Source organism: Saprolegnia diclina (assembly GCF_000281045.1).
Source record: "Saprolegnia diclina VS20 unplaced genomic scaffold supercont1.77, whole genome shotgun sequence".
Classification (NCBI taxonomy): domain Eukaryota; phylum Oomycota; class Saprolegniomycetes; order Saprolegniales; family Saprolegniaceae; genus Saprolegnia; species Saprolegnia diclina.
In genome coordinates, this window is record NW_008246144.1 from 194,509 (window position 1) to 207,839 (window position 13,331).

General features: G+C 59.3%; 7 protein-coding genes across 7 annotated transcripts; all 7 read right to left on the reverse strand.

Moving 5' to 3' along the window:
* Positions 1 to 27: 27 nt before the first annotated feature.
* On the reverse strand, positions 28 to 1,410 carry SDRG_14770 (hypothetical protein). Its single transcript, XM_008620924.1, has 2 exons — positions 404 to 1,410; positions 28 to 353 (listed from the first exon to the last, which is right to left on the reverse strand). Exons 1-2 carry the CDS (start codon positions 1,358 to 1,360, stop codon positions 111 to 113), a joined length of 1,200 nt encoding a protein of 399 aa, XP_008619146.1. The 5' UTR covers positions 1,361 to 1,410; the 3' UTR covers positions 28 to 110.
* A 407-nt stretch (positions 1,411 to 1,817) lies between these two features.
* SDRG_14771 (hypothetical protein) lies at positions 1,818 to 3,689 on the reverse strand. The gene is made up of 3 exons (XM_008620925.1): positions 3,412 to 3,689; positions 2,723 to 3,363; positions 1,818 to 2,675 (listed from the first exon to the last, which is right to left on the reverse strand). The coding sequence occupies exons 1-3, from the start codon at positions 3,655 to 3,657 to the stop codon at positions 1,913 to 1,915; spliced, it is 1,650 nt and encodes a 549-aa protein (XP_008619147.1). The 5' UTR covers positions 3,658 to 3,689; the 3' UTR covers positions 1,818 to 1,912.
* Positions 3,690 to 4,861: 1,172 nt separating this feature from the next.
* Positions 4,862 to 5,932, reverse strand: SDRG_14772 (hypothetical protein). The gene has a single exon (XM_008620926.1). The coding sequence runs from the start codon at positions 5,919 to 5,921 to the stop codon at positions 4,899 to 4,901; it is 1,023 nt and encodes a 340-aa protein (XP_008619148.1). The 5' UTR covers positions 5,922 to 5,932; the 3' UTR covers positions 4,862 to 4,898.
* Positions 5,933 to 6,274: 342 nt separating this feature from the next.
* On the reverse strand, positions 6,275 to 7,291 carry SDRG_14773 (hypothetical protein; the record flags this gene model as incomplete). Its single annotated transcript, XM_008620927.1, has 1 exon — positions 6,275 to 7,291. One exon carries the CDS (start codon positions 7,289 to 7,291, stop codon positions 6,275 to 6,277), a length of 1,017 nt encoding a protein of 338 aa, XP_008619149.1.
* A 77-nt stretch (positions 7,292 to 7,368) lies between these two features.
* On the reverse strand, positions 7,369 to 9,013 carry SDRG_14774 (hypothetical protein; the record flags this gene model as incomplete). The annotated part of the gene is made up of 11 exons (XM_008620928.1): positions 7,369 to 7,551; positions 7,600 to 7,695; positions 7,747 to 7,845; positions 7,895 to 7,993; positions 8,052 to 8,150; positions 8,195 to 8,290; positions 8,344 to 8,436; positions 8,479 to 8,577; positions 8,623 to 8,718; positions 8,760 to 8,855; positions 8,903 to 9,013. The coding sequence occupies 11 exons, from the start codon at positions 9,011 to 9,013 to the stop codon at positions 7,369 to 7,371; spliced, it is 1,167 nt and encodes a 388-aa protein (XP_008619150.1).
* A 515-nt stretch (positions 9,014 to 9,528) lies between these two features.
* Positions 9,529 to 11,186, reverse strand: SDRG_14775 (hypothetical protein). The gene is made up of 11 exons (XM_008620929.1): positions 11,071 to 11,186; positions 10,931 to 11,026; positions 10,794 to 10,889; positions 10,650 to 10,748; positions 10,496 to 10,603; positions 10,354 to 10,449; positions 10,210 to 10,308; positions 10,066 to 10,164; positions 9,921 to 10,019; positions 9,772 to 9,867; positions 9,529 to 9,726 (listed from the first exon to the last, which is right to left on the reverse strand). Exons 1-11 carry the CDS (start codon positions 11,176 to 11,178, stop codon positions 9,556 to 9,558), a joined length of 1,167 nt encoding a protein of 388 aa, XP_008619151.1. The 5' UTR covers positions 11,179 to 11,186; the 3' UTR covers positions 9,529 to 9,555.
* Positions 11,187 to 11,319: 133 nt separating this feature from the next.
* SDRG_14776 (hypothetical protein) lies at positions 11,320 to 13,263 on the reverse strand. Its single transcript, XM_008620930.1, has 12 exons — positions 13,230 to 13,263; positions 13,078 to 13,182; positions 12,932 to 13,027; positions 12,791 to 12,886; positions 12,648 to 12,746; positions 12,499 to 12,600; positions 12,351 to 12,446; positions 12,212 to 12,310; positions 12,070 to 12,168; positions 11,929 to 12,027; positions 11,785 to 11,880; positions 11,320 to 11,735 (listed from the first exon to the last, which is right to left on the reverse strand). Exons 1-12 carry the CDS (start codon positions 13,254 to 13,256, stop codon positions 11,565 to 11,567), a joined length of 1,185 nt encoding a protein of 394 aa, XP_008619152.1. The 5' UTR covers positions 13,257 to 13,263; the 3' UTR covers positions 11,320 to 11,564.
* Positions 13,264 to 13,331: the final 68 nt, after the last annotated feature.

The following is a 13,331-nucleotide window of genomic DNA, read 5'->3' on the forward strand; positions in this document are numbered from 1 at the left end:
TCTCTGCAGTGTCTCAATAAGAGCTGAGGCCAGACCGACTGCATCGCGCAGGTCAAGACCATGGAGCTGTACGAGCAATGGTTATATGTACTATGGGGTCTACGGCCTCTCTACTTGGTGATTGAGATGATCGTGAGCGCAACGCCCGTGGCCATCATGCCGACGGCGACCACGCGGCCGCGGGTCTTGTCGGTAGGCGTCCATTCGTTGTACGCGTCGTTGGCCACTTGCCACACAAAGTAGCCAGGCACAGTGAAGGCGAGGAGGATGCCGGTCGTGCCGCCGATCCAGCCCATGACGACGCCAACGTCTTCGGCCGTCACGGCGAGCACAAAGGCCGCGAGCAGAAAGATCTAATCACCAACCATCAGCATCTTAACTCGGGACAACCATGACGACGTACCGATGTGGCGAGGACGCGGAACGGGAGGCGGTGGCGCGCCTCGGCGTGCGTCATGGGCCCGAGGAAGACGGTCTCAATGACCTCGCGGATCGGCTGAAAGGTCACGGGCGTCTTGCACATCATGCACAGGCCAAGCGCGATGCGGACGCCGTTGATGCTCGCGTCCTCGGACGAAAAGCCCGTGAGAATGTCGGCCGGCGGCATCCCGTTGAAGCAGACGTAGCCCGCGATCGACGCAATCAAGTACAAGGCCGCGCCCGAGCCCATGATGAGCGTCGACACGATCGTGATCTGGCTCCGGTGCACGAGCTCGCCGTACGCGCGGGGCACGTTGAGGTGGCAGCAGAAGCTCAGCGCTTGGATCGGGACGGCGTACGCGATCGCGCCGTACGTCACGTGCGTCGTCGACGGCGTCGGCCAGTCCATGCCGATCGCATGCCACGAGAGCACGACCACGATGTAGAGCACGCAGAGGACGACGAAGAAGTTGGTGTAGCGCAGCGCGTGGATCGTGTCGGGGAGGCAGAGCGGGAGGCAGATGATCGTGAAGAGTGCGCCGAGCTCAAAGCGCGAGAGCGGCACGAACGGCTCGAGCATGTCCATCGAGATGACGATGTACATGACGACGGCGCCGAAGAGGAGGCCCATGGTCATGGCGCGGATGCCCCAAAGCACGAGCGGGCCGCAGAGGCGCTTGGAGAGAAGCTCGTATGAGTAGACGCCGGTGGCGTTGCAGGCGACGACAAGGCACGCGCACGCAAGGAGGCTCAGCGCTGTCACGGCCGCGAGGATGAGGAGGTTGGGCAGCACGTGGGTCGCGCCCATGGTGCTCGGGAGCGCGAGGATACATGCGCCGGCCATCGTGCTCATGAGGCCGAGGTACGACGTCGCGATCGTCGCGTGCTGGTCAATGTCCTCGGCGTCAGCAGGGCGCAGCAGCGGCTTGGCCTCCCGCATCCTCGTCGTCTTGCAAATCAGAAACTGATTGCAAATGCGATTTGGATTTCACATGGATCACTGGATGTTTGTATGCATATAGAAACTTCAAGTCATTATACACCATCACGCTCCCACCGACGATACGAAGAAAGGCCACTGGCGACTTGAACCCAAGTTGGATGGACGCGCCAAGGTACTCGGCCCCGCGAGGAGCGGTACTGACTCGTAGTGAATACTACTAGTACATTGGACCTGGTCCGACTCAGACGCAGCGTGGCCAGCGTCGACGGCGGCGGCGCCAACTCGAGCCCACTCGGCTGCGACGCGCGTAATGGCCGGCGACAAACCGCTTGGCTCGATTGCGCAACTGGCCGCAACTGCCATCACCCGCGCGACCACCTGCTTCGCATTTGGGGTCGCTGCAAGGCCAGGCGTCACGACGGTCTTTCTCGAGTGTGTCTCGATCTTGACGACTCCAAGGAACCTTCTCTCGTTGACATTGCACTTGGTCGCTGAGCTCATGTAGAAAGAGATTGTTATATAGAGCAATGTGAATTGAAAAGAAGCTCATTAGACCATGGCCTGGCCACCGCGCTCTTCGACGAGGAGCTTCCAGAACTCGTGCGTCTCGGCGACGACCGACTCGGCAAAGTCGCGGTTCATGCACTTGCCCTCGTACGCAAACTGGTTGATGCTCGGCATCTTGTAGTCGCGGAGCCAGTCGTGGATGGCGGCGATGCAGCCGGGCATGTGCGCCTCAATGTCGGCGACGTCATGGATCTTGGAGGCGTAATGGTCCTCGACGTTGATGCAAATGACCTTCCAGTCCGTCTCGTTGTCGTCGATGAGCGCGAGCACACCGAGGACCTTGACCTGCACGATCGAGCCGACGTTCCACTTCTTGGTACCAATCTCAATCACATCGAGCGGGTCGTTGTCGCCGCCGCAGCCGGTACCTTCCGTGATGTGGTTCGGGTCTTCCCACGTCTGGGGGAGCGCGCCGTAGTTGAACATCATGTCGCCCCAGCCATACTCGCGGAGCTTGCCGTTCTTCGTGTCCTGCTTGATCGGGTTGAAGGGCTCGCCCGTCGCGATCTCAAACTTCTTGCGGCTCCACTTGGGAATTTCGCACACAAAGTTGACGCTGCCGTCCGCGTTGTAGAGCGGAATGTCGTGCCACGGCGAGATGCGGACCTTGGAGCCGTCGCGGTGGTGGTAGACAAAGTTGACGCGGAACTCGAAGGACGGGCACGGCCCTGTCATCTCGGTCTCAATGTTGCCGATCGCGGGGTTGGCGATGCGCGCCTTGAGGAACTTGAACTTGGCCTGGTAGCTAGAGGCAATGTGAGACAAAGTGCAAACTCAAGTGCAAACTCGTACCGCTGCATGGCTTCGCTCGGGTTCTCGTTCTTGTGGTCTTCGTTCCACCACTTCATGAACGACACAAAGTTGACGTTGCCCTCGACCGGGTTCATGTACGCAAGCGCCTCCTGGGCCTCAATGTCCGTGATGGGCTCACCGAGGCGCGCGTGGAGCTTCTGCAAGTCCGACGCGTTGATGCTGCCGTTGCTGTTCGAGTCGAAGAGCGAGAAGATCTGCTTCATGCGCTCCATCTCGCGCGGCTCGAGCGCGATCGGCGTGCCGTCTTCCAACACACTGCCGCGGCGCTGGCGACCGCCACGCGCGCGCACGTCCGAGACGGTCTTGTCCGTCTTCTCATACACGGCGAGCTCCGAGCGGAGCGTCGAGACCTGCGAGCGGAGGTCCTCAAGCTCCGTAAGGAGGATCGGAAGGTCGGCGTCTTCACCGCGCCACGAGTCGGAGCGGAGCGTGCGGAACGAAGCCGCAGCACGGGGCGAGCCCGTCGGCGACGCCGCGCCGTTGCGCGCATACGGCGCAAGCTCGCCGTCAGCGACCTCGGGCGCGTTGTCGAGCTGCGCCTGCATCGCCGTCATCCACTTGTTGCGCTCGTCGTCCGAGTCACAGTAGACGCGGAAGCACTTGTTGGTGGGCGTGTAAAACTAGGTACATGTGCATGAGCCTAGGATACCACGGTATGGCGTGTCTACCTGGAAGCCGTGCGGCTTGCCGTCCCAGTCGTGCACCGAGCAGTACGGGATCTTGCCCTTGAGCGAGCCCTCGGCGGCGGCCTCTTCCGACTCGTAGTAGAAGATCGCGAGCGCGCTCTCCTGCAGGACGCAGTAGCGGCGCTTCCAGATGAGCGAGCTCTTCTCGGCCTGGTTGTAGAGGTAGCCGGCGACGGGCGCCGAGACCGCGGCCTTCTGCACGAACGCGTCGAACGAAGCTTGGCTCATGATCTTCTAGTCTTGACTGGTCCGTAGCAAATTGGCGAATGCGTCGGCGTTTCAAGGGAAACCCTGCGCCGGATACCCACGTCGGTTTCCGGATACCAGCCACAAAAATAGTGTGCATTCACAACGTGCGGCCACGATGCTGGCGAGCACCGCGTCCGACGGCTTGCCGCCGTCGTGGCGCCTGCAAAGCATTCGAATGGCATATCGTGGCCGCGGTACACGTATATATACTATCACGTTTACGTAAAGTGGACGAGTTGTCTCTAAATGCGCGGACACATCGAGGTTGACGTCAAAATCAACCACTTCAAGGTCGGAACGTCGCGATTGCTCGGCGCCAGTGACGAGTATCGCGCTGGCGCCAGCAGCAACGGGTCGTCTACTGGTCGCACTTTTACTTGCACTTGTTCGTTGGACGATTTCGTGCGAGGCAACAGAGCCATTGCCCGCAACCTGCAAGGCGCGTGCCACGCGTCGTACACTATTTGCGTTTCGATCGAAACGTGTGTCACACTGAAATGCGAAAGGAGCGACGCCCAATTCGTCCGAATTTCAACGTGGGGCTCGTAGAAGCAGGGCTAGTAATGCCCACGTCGACAAGGGTCCTCCAGAGCGTCCTCGGGAACTACGTCGTTTTTGGAATTGTTTTTCCAGGAATTTCGTTGATTTATGCAGGAATTCTTGGCTTTGAATCCCACTTTGCATATCACGCGTCTGTCCGCTCCTGGATTCCTCCTCCCGGCAGGGGATCGGGGGCAAGACGCAAGCGTTTGCAAGGCGTCTACTAGTAGAGCTTGACGCGAGCTCATGTGCAATGGAATGTGTCACGCACCATGGAACGAGGCCATATCCTTGTCATTGATGTTGAGACTAGGACGCCCGACCTGTTTTGAGCGAATTTGCCCCAGTTGTCCGGATGTTGAAGATTCACCCGACTCAGCCCTCCGCCCAAAGGATGCTACCAAGCTACGCTGATGCCGCAGAGCTCGTGCACTCTACTAGGCAATGTTCTCCATCGTGGTCTCGACGACTTTTGCCATGGCAGGCAGCGTTCCACGAGCGCCCTCGTCGGCGCGTCGTCGTGAGCTATCCGGATGATTGGCTTGGAATTGTCGCGACGGTAACATGTGCGACATTCCCTGGCGCCAAATTTCCAAAGCGCCGTGGCAAGGCCTCTGCACGAAGGTCGCTGCCACCTTCAGTGTACTGGCAAATCTGTACTGCAGTCGTGTTGATGGAGCTTATGTCTCACAGTCCCAGGCAAAACCGATGGCATCGAGGGCAGCTATGCGCTCCGCCGCTAAAGTACCGGTGAGTCTGCCTTGGCGAAAGTACCAGGCCGCGGCCCCGAGATTGATCCCCGCGAGATCTGCGGGCCACGCGTCGTCCGAGGGCACGGTGAACGTGCTGGAGATGTGGAGGTTGCCATACATCGACTTGTAGCGTCCAAAGCCGCGCAGCTTTGTCTCGAACGACTCTTTGTTGGCGTCCCAGACAAACCCCAGCGCGTTCAGCTGCGTCCGGCGCTCTTGCGTGATCACTGCGTCGCCCGACCGGATGTAGTTGACGACGGACCCGAGCTTGTAGTGCCAGAGGCGCTGCGGCCACGCTGGGTCGTTCGCTGGTACGACAAAGATGAACGGGACCAATGTGTGGCCATACTGCGTTTTGAAGATGCGCAAGGCTTCAATGCGCTGGTCCCACTTGGCTGCAAACGCGTCCCACGCAAAGCCCAGCTCGGCGAGCTGCGCATGGCGCGCTGGTGGACACTTGGCCTCGCCTTGCGCGCGCAGCTTAGTGACCATCGTACCGAGTCGGGCGCCCCACATCTCGACGGGCCACGCCGGGTCGCCAGAAGGCACGACAAAGTCTTGGCGCACGAGGACGTGCTCGTACATGTGCTTGTGGACGCGGAGCGCGGAGATGAAGAGCGCCCAGCGGTGCTCGAGTGGGCGCCACAAGAAGCCAGCGGTCGTCAAGGCCTCTACAAACGACGCCGGAAGGCTACCTTTTTTGCCGAGCGTTCGAAGACCGGTGATGTGGATGGTCTTGCCGTGGAGGTGCTCGGGCAGCGCCGGGTCCGGCGGCACCGTGTACCGCCCCGGCAGCAGCGTGACGCCGGTCGCAGCCTGTTGCCGGTCGCGCTCAAACTGCACGACGAGCAATATGTCGTCGAGCGCCCGCAGCGAGATGGCGCCGCTACTGCTTGCATGGCGGTGGCGCGCGCCGGCAACTTGCAGTCCGAGCCAGCCACGGCGGAACATGACGATTGAAACCAAGCCGGATACGCAACTCGTATCCGGAACGCCCATCGTCAACCCTCCTCAAACAGTGTTTTGTACAGAGTCTACATCTTGGCAAGATCCGGGTTGCCAACGAGACACCTCCTCTGCTAACCTCAGCAGCTAACTCGTTGAGCTTGACACGAGCAAGCATGGATGTGTGTCCTCCACTTGAGCACCAACGTTGCATGGCAGCGAGGCCCGATCGTCGGCCACCGAGATCATCATCGCCCACGTCCTCAGACGGCTTCTCTCGCTACAGTGCAAGTACGTGCTAACCACGGGGCTTGAGTCATCCCACTGGAGCTTTAACTCGGGTAGATTGTTTAAGAGCGCTACATGGAGGTGGGGCACGTGTCTAGAAGCACTTTGACGACGAGGTTGACGGTCTCGGTGGCCACAACGAGGGGCTGCATCGCGTGGATAAAGTGGCCGGCGCCATGCACAACAACGGGTCCTCGTCGTCGCTCGGCGTTGGTGATTTCGACGAGGCCATTGTTGTATGCGTGCCAGAACGGATGTGTGAACTGCTCGACGATCTCGGGCGATACCTCGGGCATCGCGATCGACTCTTGCAGAAACACTGCCGGGTCGTGCTCGAGCACCGTCACGTACGGACCGATCGTTGGTGTCGCGAGCAGCTTGGGCGCGTTCGCGTGCGGCAGGAGCTCCTTGAGGTTCTTGCGCGAGAAGCCCTCGGCGTTGCCAACGTCTGGGTGGAAGCGTGCGTTAAGGGCTGCGCGGGCGCGCCGCAGCATCTCGGGCGTCACGTGCATCTCGTCCGGAATTGACTCTTTGTCCGGGTCGGGAATGATGAGGCCGTAATGTGAGTTGGCAATGATCGAGTCGGCCAGCACCAATGCGTGCACGCGTCGAGGGTACACCTGCGCGTATAGCCGCGCGACCGCACACCCGATCGAGTTGGCGACAAAGACGAGGGGCGGCAGCTGGCCCCCGGGCAAAGCCAGAAGCTGCGCGACGACGTACAAGAGCTCGTTCAAGTCGGCGACGACGTCCAAGGCGTCGTGGCCGTGGCTCGGGTCCGGCGCCGTGGCATCTGCTGGGTCCTTGTCCGTCGTACGCCCTTGCCCATATCGGTCGTACGACATGAGCAGTACCTGTGATGCCACTGGCAGCGCGCGCTGCGCCAGAAGCGCAGGGATGGCGTCGGCCACCGGGAACCACGAGTCCTGGGGCAGGCCGAGCCCGTTGAGGAAGACGACGAGGACGCTCGAGAGCGGCGCGTTCAAGTCGACGTCGGCGGCGGCGAGGTCCGGCGACTCCCAGCGCCGCGTGTGCACCGAGAGGAGCGCCGTCGGCTTGGACGGCAACGCGATGCCATGCTCCTCCATTTTTGCGATCTTCGATTATTGAAAAAAAGAGGTTTTATTGTGTTTCGAGAGTTTTGGCAAGCACTTCAACTTGGTTCTTAGGCTCGGTCGGGCAGCGTGGTCGCGTCGTCGACGTCGAGCCAGCGGTCGGCCTCGTCGGTCTCGATCGGTGGCAGCATGATTGTTGGTCGCGGGTGCTTGGCCTGCTCGACGATCGCCTCGCACAAGAGCAGTACGATGTCTTGGTGGTCTTCCTCGATCGCGGCTGCGAGCGGTCCGTTCTACTCGAGGCGTTTGAGCGCTCATCAGCCCATAGCCGCTGTGCGCACCTGCGATCGATCTATGTACGCGCCGGCAGCGAGAAGCATGCGCACGACCCGCACGTGACCAGAGGTCACAGCTGCACGGAGCACCGACTGGCCCGTCTGCGAGATCAAGACGCATTGGTGGAGAGGCACTGGCGATGAGAGATGTACCGAGGTGCATCTGTAGATGTCGGCGCCGGCTTCCAGGAGGTGCTGCACCACGATCGTGTTCCCGTTCTTGGCAGCCATGAACAACGGCGACCGTCCATCCTACCATTTCGAGTCGAGTAGCCGTAGAGATGTGAGAAGCAGAATTAACCTCGTCGCAGCGGTGCACGTCAGCATTGGCCGCGAGAAGTAGGTCGACCATCGCTACGTGGCCACGCTGCGCGGCTCGAAACAGCGGTGTCTCCCGTTCCTGAGGTGATGTTGAGTTGGGCGACGTCCATGCTTCACAAAGCCACAGCAATCGATACCTTGTCGACGCTGTTGACGTTAGCGCCAGCTCGAAGCAGTAGGGACGCGATCTCAAAACGGTTGTTTTGGGCGGCTGCGTGCAACGCGGTGCCCGCCGTCTAGATAGTCCTTAAACCGAAGGAGGCACAATTTCGAGTTCTACCTCGCCTTGCGAATTGACTTTGGCGCCGGCCTCGAGCAGCATCGTGACAATCTCAAGGGTGCTCACGTCGGCAGCAAGATGCAACAGCGACGATCCCTAGATATGTTACAATTCTCACAGCTTTGTCGCGGGCTAGGCTCTGCACGTACGTCCGAGTTGACACAGGCCCCGGCATCTAGCAAAAGCCGTACGAGCGGAGACTTGAGGTAGATGGCCATAGCAATGGGCGGGGCTCCATTTTCCTGCTCACATATTGCGTAAAGCAGCATAATTACGGTTGGTACCTTGTGATAGGCGTTGACGTCGGCTTCGGCGTCGAGAAGTCTTTGAATAATAGTGACGTTTTCCGTGCTGACAGCGTAGACCAGCGCACTCTTGCCGTCCTACACACCAGTGAGAGCGCCCAATATAGTCAAAGATGGGAATACGATTATAAAATCGACGTCGGCACCAGCAGCAATGAGCTTGGCCACGACCTCGTCGCGCTCCTTCTGGATGGCGCAAATGAGTGGTGACACAAAACCCTAGTTGAGGTGAGAGTCAACACAGTGGAAGGCCCTCGTACTTCGCCACTGAAGTCGACTTTGGCGCCCGCTGCAAGAAGCGCGTCGATGACGTCGACATGGTTCTTCTCGACCGACGCGAACAAGGCTGATTGACCCTAACCTCGTCGAAGCTTACGAAATGCTACGAGAAGCACTCGAGCACCTCGCTGTCGACGCTGTTAACGTCGACGCCTTGGGCCAAGAGCGCTTGGACGTGCTCGAGATTGCCGCGCAACGCAGCAAGCGGCAACGAACAGCTCTCGGTTTGCCCCATGTGGTTCGCGCGGCGGAGCAAATTGCCAAGTAAGGTGGTGGTACGATGTTTTTGATTTGCAAAATGCACCCACCCCAGAATGAATGTCACTCTCTGCCGAATTCTGTTTTGGTGATGAGTTGCTGCGTGAGACCTGCCCGAGATTTTTCAACACACCCCCGTGACTCCATTTTGTTTTGGACCCACCCGGTCCAGCCTATTTATTGTTTTTGCCCACCCGGACCCGACCCATTGCATGAAGGTCGCACTGGTACAGGTGTGCACGATAGTCTTGCAGTGCTAACAGAGGCTCAAGCAGTCGCTTGCGGCCGCGGGAAAGGCTCATGACGCACGCTCTGTAAAGGCTTTTCGATCGGTGGCAAAGCAGATTGTTTGGGTGATCTGGACACGCCAGCACCACAATGCTATGCTTATAAACTTGACGCAGCACACCTCCTTATGCTTACGAGCCAATGAAGACGGATGACTGCGATGTTGTCAACACCAGTAGCTGGACGAGGGCGGTTTCAAAATACACTTCGAGTAATCAAATGCTGCAAAGTTCAATGCTGCGCTGCGTCGTCGACGTGGAGCCAGCGATCATTCTCATCGCTCTCGATCGGCGGCAGTTCAACGGTCGGTCGTGGTAGCTTGGCTCGCTCGACGATTGTCTCACACAAGAGCAGCACAATGTCTTGGTGGTCTTCCTCGATGGCTGCCGCGAGCGGTCCAGCCTAAGCAACAACTTTAAGCTTGGCGCTGGTCCCCAGGACCCGTACCTGCGACCGATCAATGTACGCGCCGGCGGCGAGAAGCATGCGCGCGATCCGCGTGTGGCCCGCGCTTACAGCTGCATGCAGCGCCGACTGGCCAAACTAGGTCGAGTCGACACGCTGGAAATGTTACCCTTCAACAGAGAGAGCTGTACCATGGCACATTTGTGAAGATCCGCGCCGGCTTGGAGGAGGTGCTGCACCACGATTGCGTGGCCGGTCTCGGCGGCAACAAACAGCGACGACTGCCCATCCTACCGATAGGAGTTGAAGCAACCGCTGAGATCTTAGAGATCGTACATCATTGCAGCGGTGCACGTCGGCATTGGCCGCGAGAAGTAAGTCGACCATCGCCACGTGGCCGCGCTGTGCGGCTCGAAACAGCGGTGTCTCCCGCTCCTGAGGGGGTAATCTTCAGTAAATAGCCCAGTAATGCGAGTGTACCTTGTCGACGCTGTTGACGTTGGCGCCCGCGTGAAGCAGAAGTGATGCAATTTCAACATCGTTGGTTTGTGCGGCTTGGTGCAGCGCTGTGCCCGCCATCTACATAGTCGTTCGAGGCGGAACGACCGGGATTCCCAGGCGCACCTCCGCATGCACGTTGACTTTGGCGCCGGTCTCAAGCAGCATCGTGACAATCTCGAGGGAGCCCAAGCCCGCAGCTTGAATCAGCGGCGTAGAGCCCTAGACATGCATGAACCCTGAAGGCTTGTTGTGCTCAACAGTGTACGTCCGAGTCTGACACGACGTTGGCATCGGCACCAGCGCTTAGCAAGAGCCGCAGCAGCGTTGGGGACTTGCGGTGAATGGCCATAGCAATCGGCGGGACACCGTACTTCTACGCGAAGTAGTAAAATGGCATGAATAGCAGGATAGGACGGTACCCCATGAAAAGCGTCGACATCGGCCTTGGCATCCAACAAACGTTGCACGAGGTTGATGTTTTCGGAGCTGACAGCGATCGTCAGCGCGCTCTTCCCGCCCTACTCGTCGTTCAGAGCTCCAGCGGAATCGTTCAAGCGCTATACACTAGTGACATCAACGCTGGCGCCAGCAGCGAGGAGCGTTTTCACAACGTCTTCGTTCTCGTCTTGGATAGCCAGGACCAGCGGCGCCGCGACGACCTGAGACCATTGACGTCAACTGCATTCACTATGGCTCGAACCTCGTTGGGGCTGTCCACATCGGCGCCAGCAGCGATGAGCGCGTCGATCATGGCGGCGTGGTTCCTTTGGACTGCGTACGACAAGGCGCGTCGGCCCTAGCACGCCGGCGTCACGCACTGCGACTGGATAGCTCGAGCACCTCGTGGCGGCCGTTGACGTCGACGCCTTGGTCCAAGAGCGCTTGGACTTGCTCGAGGCTGCCGCTCAGCGCAGCAAGCGGCAATGGGCTGCTCTCGGCTTGCCCCATCGTTCCGGTTCAAAGATGAAAATTGTTTGCTGCGGTATCCGGATACCAAATATTTGGTACCCACCCCCCAAAAAAGTCCACCTCGCTATGCACAATCGAACGGCAAACTCGACACTCGTTTCGTACCCACCCCAGAATGAACGTCCCTGTGAGCCAGATAGTCAGCGTTTTCAAAAGATATCTGCTGAATCGCCCGCCGCTGCTCTCGTAGATTTAGTAACCTAATCATACCGGTTTAACAAAAGGGCGGGATCCACTCATGAGGCGTGAGGGGTCCCCGAATGGTGCACCCAAGATTGAGGTCCTACTGGGTACTACCAACCTCGAATGGGTTATCTCATCCATTGCACACGAGCCGAGAGAGCGGCTTACGCTACGCCTCGCTGCTATGCCTCGTCCTCGCCATCGACTGCATGGCATCGGTCGTTCTCATCGCTCTCCATCGGCGGCAGCACAATCGTCGGGCGCGGCTGCTTGGCACGCGCGACAATGGCCTCGCACAGCAGCAGCACAACGTTGTGGTTGCCCTTCTCAATCGCCAGCGCGAGAGGTCCATTCTACAACAAAAAACTCCATTTTTGCTTCAATGCCAGACGGAACACGCACCTTGGATCGATCGACGTAAGCACCTGCAGTCAAGAGCATCTGCACGATCCGCACGTGGCCCCCACTCGCAGCGGCATGCAAGGGGGACGTCCCCACCTACGTAGCGCGCATTGAACGCAAGACACGTGGCAGAGAGGTAGCTACCGAGGAGCACTTGTGAATATCGGCGCCTGCTTGTAGCAGTCGCTCGACCACATTTGCGTGGCCCTTCTCAGCCGCCGCACACAGCGCCGATTGACCATTCTACGCCCAAATATGTCAAGCACAGTAGCCCCAACGACCCACCTCGTCGCATCGGTCGGGGTCTGCGCTGGCATCGAGCAGCAACTCGAGTGTCTCCAAGTGGCCGTCCTCGGCTGCGTGAAACAGCGCTGTGCGGCGAGTCTACGCTGCATCAGTACAGCTGCAGGCGATCCAGAGTGGGTACGTCGTCAAAGTCGTCGACGCGGGCACTGGCTTCGAGAAGCAATTTCACAATCTCCACGTTCTTGGTCATTGCCGTCTGCACCAGCGAGTTGCCTCCCGCCTACTCTCATCGTGATGCGACGTCCGTCAAAGTGGCGTACGTCGGTGCGGGCGTTCACGTTGGCCCCGGCAGCGAGCAGCATCTGGACGAGCTCGGTCATTCCGAGGCCCGCTGCGGACATGAGCGCGGTGGCGCCCTAGTAAGCAGCCCACATATATCCTGCGATGCACCATCATCTTTGCGCTTACATTGAAAATGGGTACGTCGACCTCTGCGCCCGCATCCAGGAGGAGCTGAAGCAGCGCCGGCGACTTGTGATAAATGGCCATCGAAATCGGCGGAGGGCTCTCCTACAGCCATAGTCTATGCCACGCATTCAACAGTGTCTTCGCCGCACCACCCGAAACGAGTTGAGGTCGGCCTTGGCGTCAATGAGCAGTTGGATCATCGGGATATATTCTGCGCCGACCGCCAGCGTCAGCGCCGACCGATTGTCCTGCACGTTTGGAGCATCAAGCGACATCGAGTAAAGTCGCGTACCCAGATAATGTCGACGGTGGCGCCCGCCGCCAGAAGCTTCTTGGCAGCGCCTAATCGCTTCAATTTGATGGCGATCGCGAGCGGCGGTGCCATGTTCTACGGTTGGCATAAGGCAATATGGCGACAGTTGGCGGTGCGTACGGGGCCACCGAAGTTCAAGTCGGCGCCGGCCGCGATGAGCGCGTCGACGACGTCCAAGTGGTTGTTTGTGACGGCGTTGAACAGGGCAGACCTACTCTACGCGCATGCTACGAGTTGGTCCGCCTGGAGATGGTGCTGCGTCATACGTTGCTGACGCTGTCGACGTTGATGCCTTGAGCCAAAAGCGCCTGGACCTCGTCGACGTTGCCCATAAGCGCAGCGAGAGGCAGCGGACTCTCTTCTTCCTTAAGCTACACAAGTGCGTGAGGCTACATCATCGACAAGCAGAACGCATCACGAGGCCGAGAAGCTCCCAGATGCCCATGGCTGCGCGTTTTGAAAAATGAGTTGACGCATTTTGACGGTACCCCATAAAAACATATTTTGGACCCCCTACGTG

Bases quoted from the DNA above. Each gene is read 5' to 3' on its own strand.
- SDRG_14770 (XM_008620924.1), bottom strand. From the start codon at position 1,360: ATGCGGGAGGCCAAGCCGCTGCTGCGCCCTGCTGACGCCGAGGACATT. The intron at 354-403 runs GTACGTCGTCAT...GTTGGTGATTAG, and splicing joins TCCGCGTCCTCGCCACATCG to ATCTTTCTGCTCGCGGCCTT.
- SDRG_14771 (XM_008620925.1), bottom strand. From the start codon at position 3,657: ATGAGCCAAGCTTCGTTCGACGCGTTCGTGCAGAAGGCCGCGGTCTCG. The intron at 3,364-3,411 runs GTAGACACGCCA...ACATGTACCTAG, and splicing joins GCAAGCCGCACGGCTTCCAG to TTTTACACGCCCACCAACAA. The intron at 2,676-2,722 runs GTACGAGTTTGC...CATTGCCTCTAG, and splicing joins CCGAGCGAAGCCATGCAGCG to CTACCAGGCCAAGTTCAAGT.
- SDRG_14772 (XM_008620926.1), bottom strand. From the start codon at position 5,921: ATGTTCCGCCGTGGCTGGCTCGGACTGCAAGTTGCCGGCGCGCGCCAC.
- SDRG_14775 (XM_008620929.1), bottom strand. From the start codon at position 11,178: ATGGGGCAAGCCGAGAGCAGCCCATTGCCGCTTGCTGCGCTGAGCGGC. The intron at 10,309-10,353 runs GTGCGCCTGGGA...ACGACTATGTAG, and splicing joins AAGTCAACGTGCATGCGGAG to ATGGCGGGCACAGCGCTGCA. The intron at 9,868-9,920 runs GTACAGCTCTCT...GACTCGACCTAG, and splicing joins ATCTTCACAAATGTGCCATG to TTTGGCCAGTCGGCGCTGCA.
- SDRG_14776 (XM_008620930.1), bottom strand. From the start codon at position 13,256: ATGGGCATCTGGGAGCTTCTCGGCCTC. The intron at 12,887-12,931 runs GTACGCACCGCC...TGCCAACCGTAG, and splicing joins ACTTGAACTTCGGTGGCCCC to AACATGGCACCGCCGCTCGC. The intron at 12,447-12,498 runs GTAAGCGCAAAG...GCTGCTTACTAG, and splicing joins TCGACGTACCCATTTTCAAT to GGCGCCACCGCGCTCATGTC.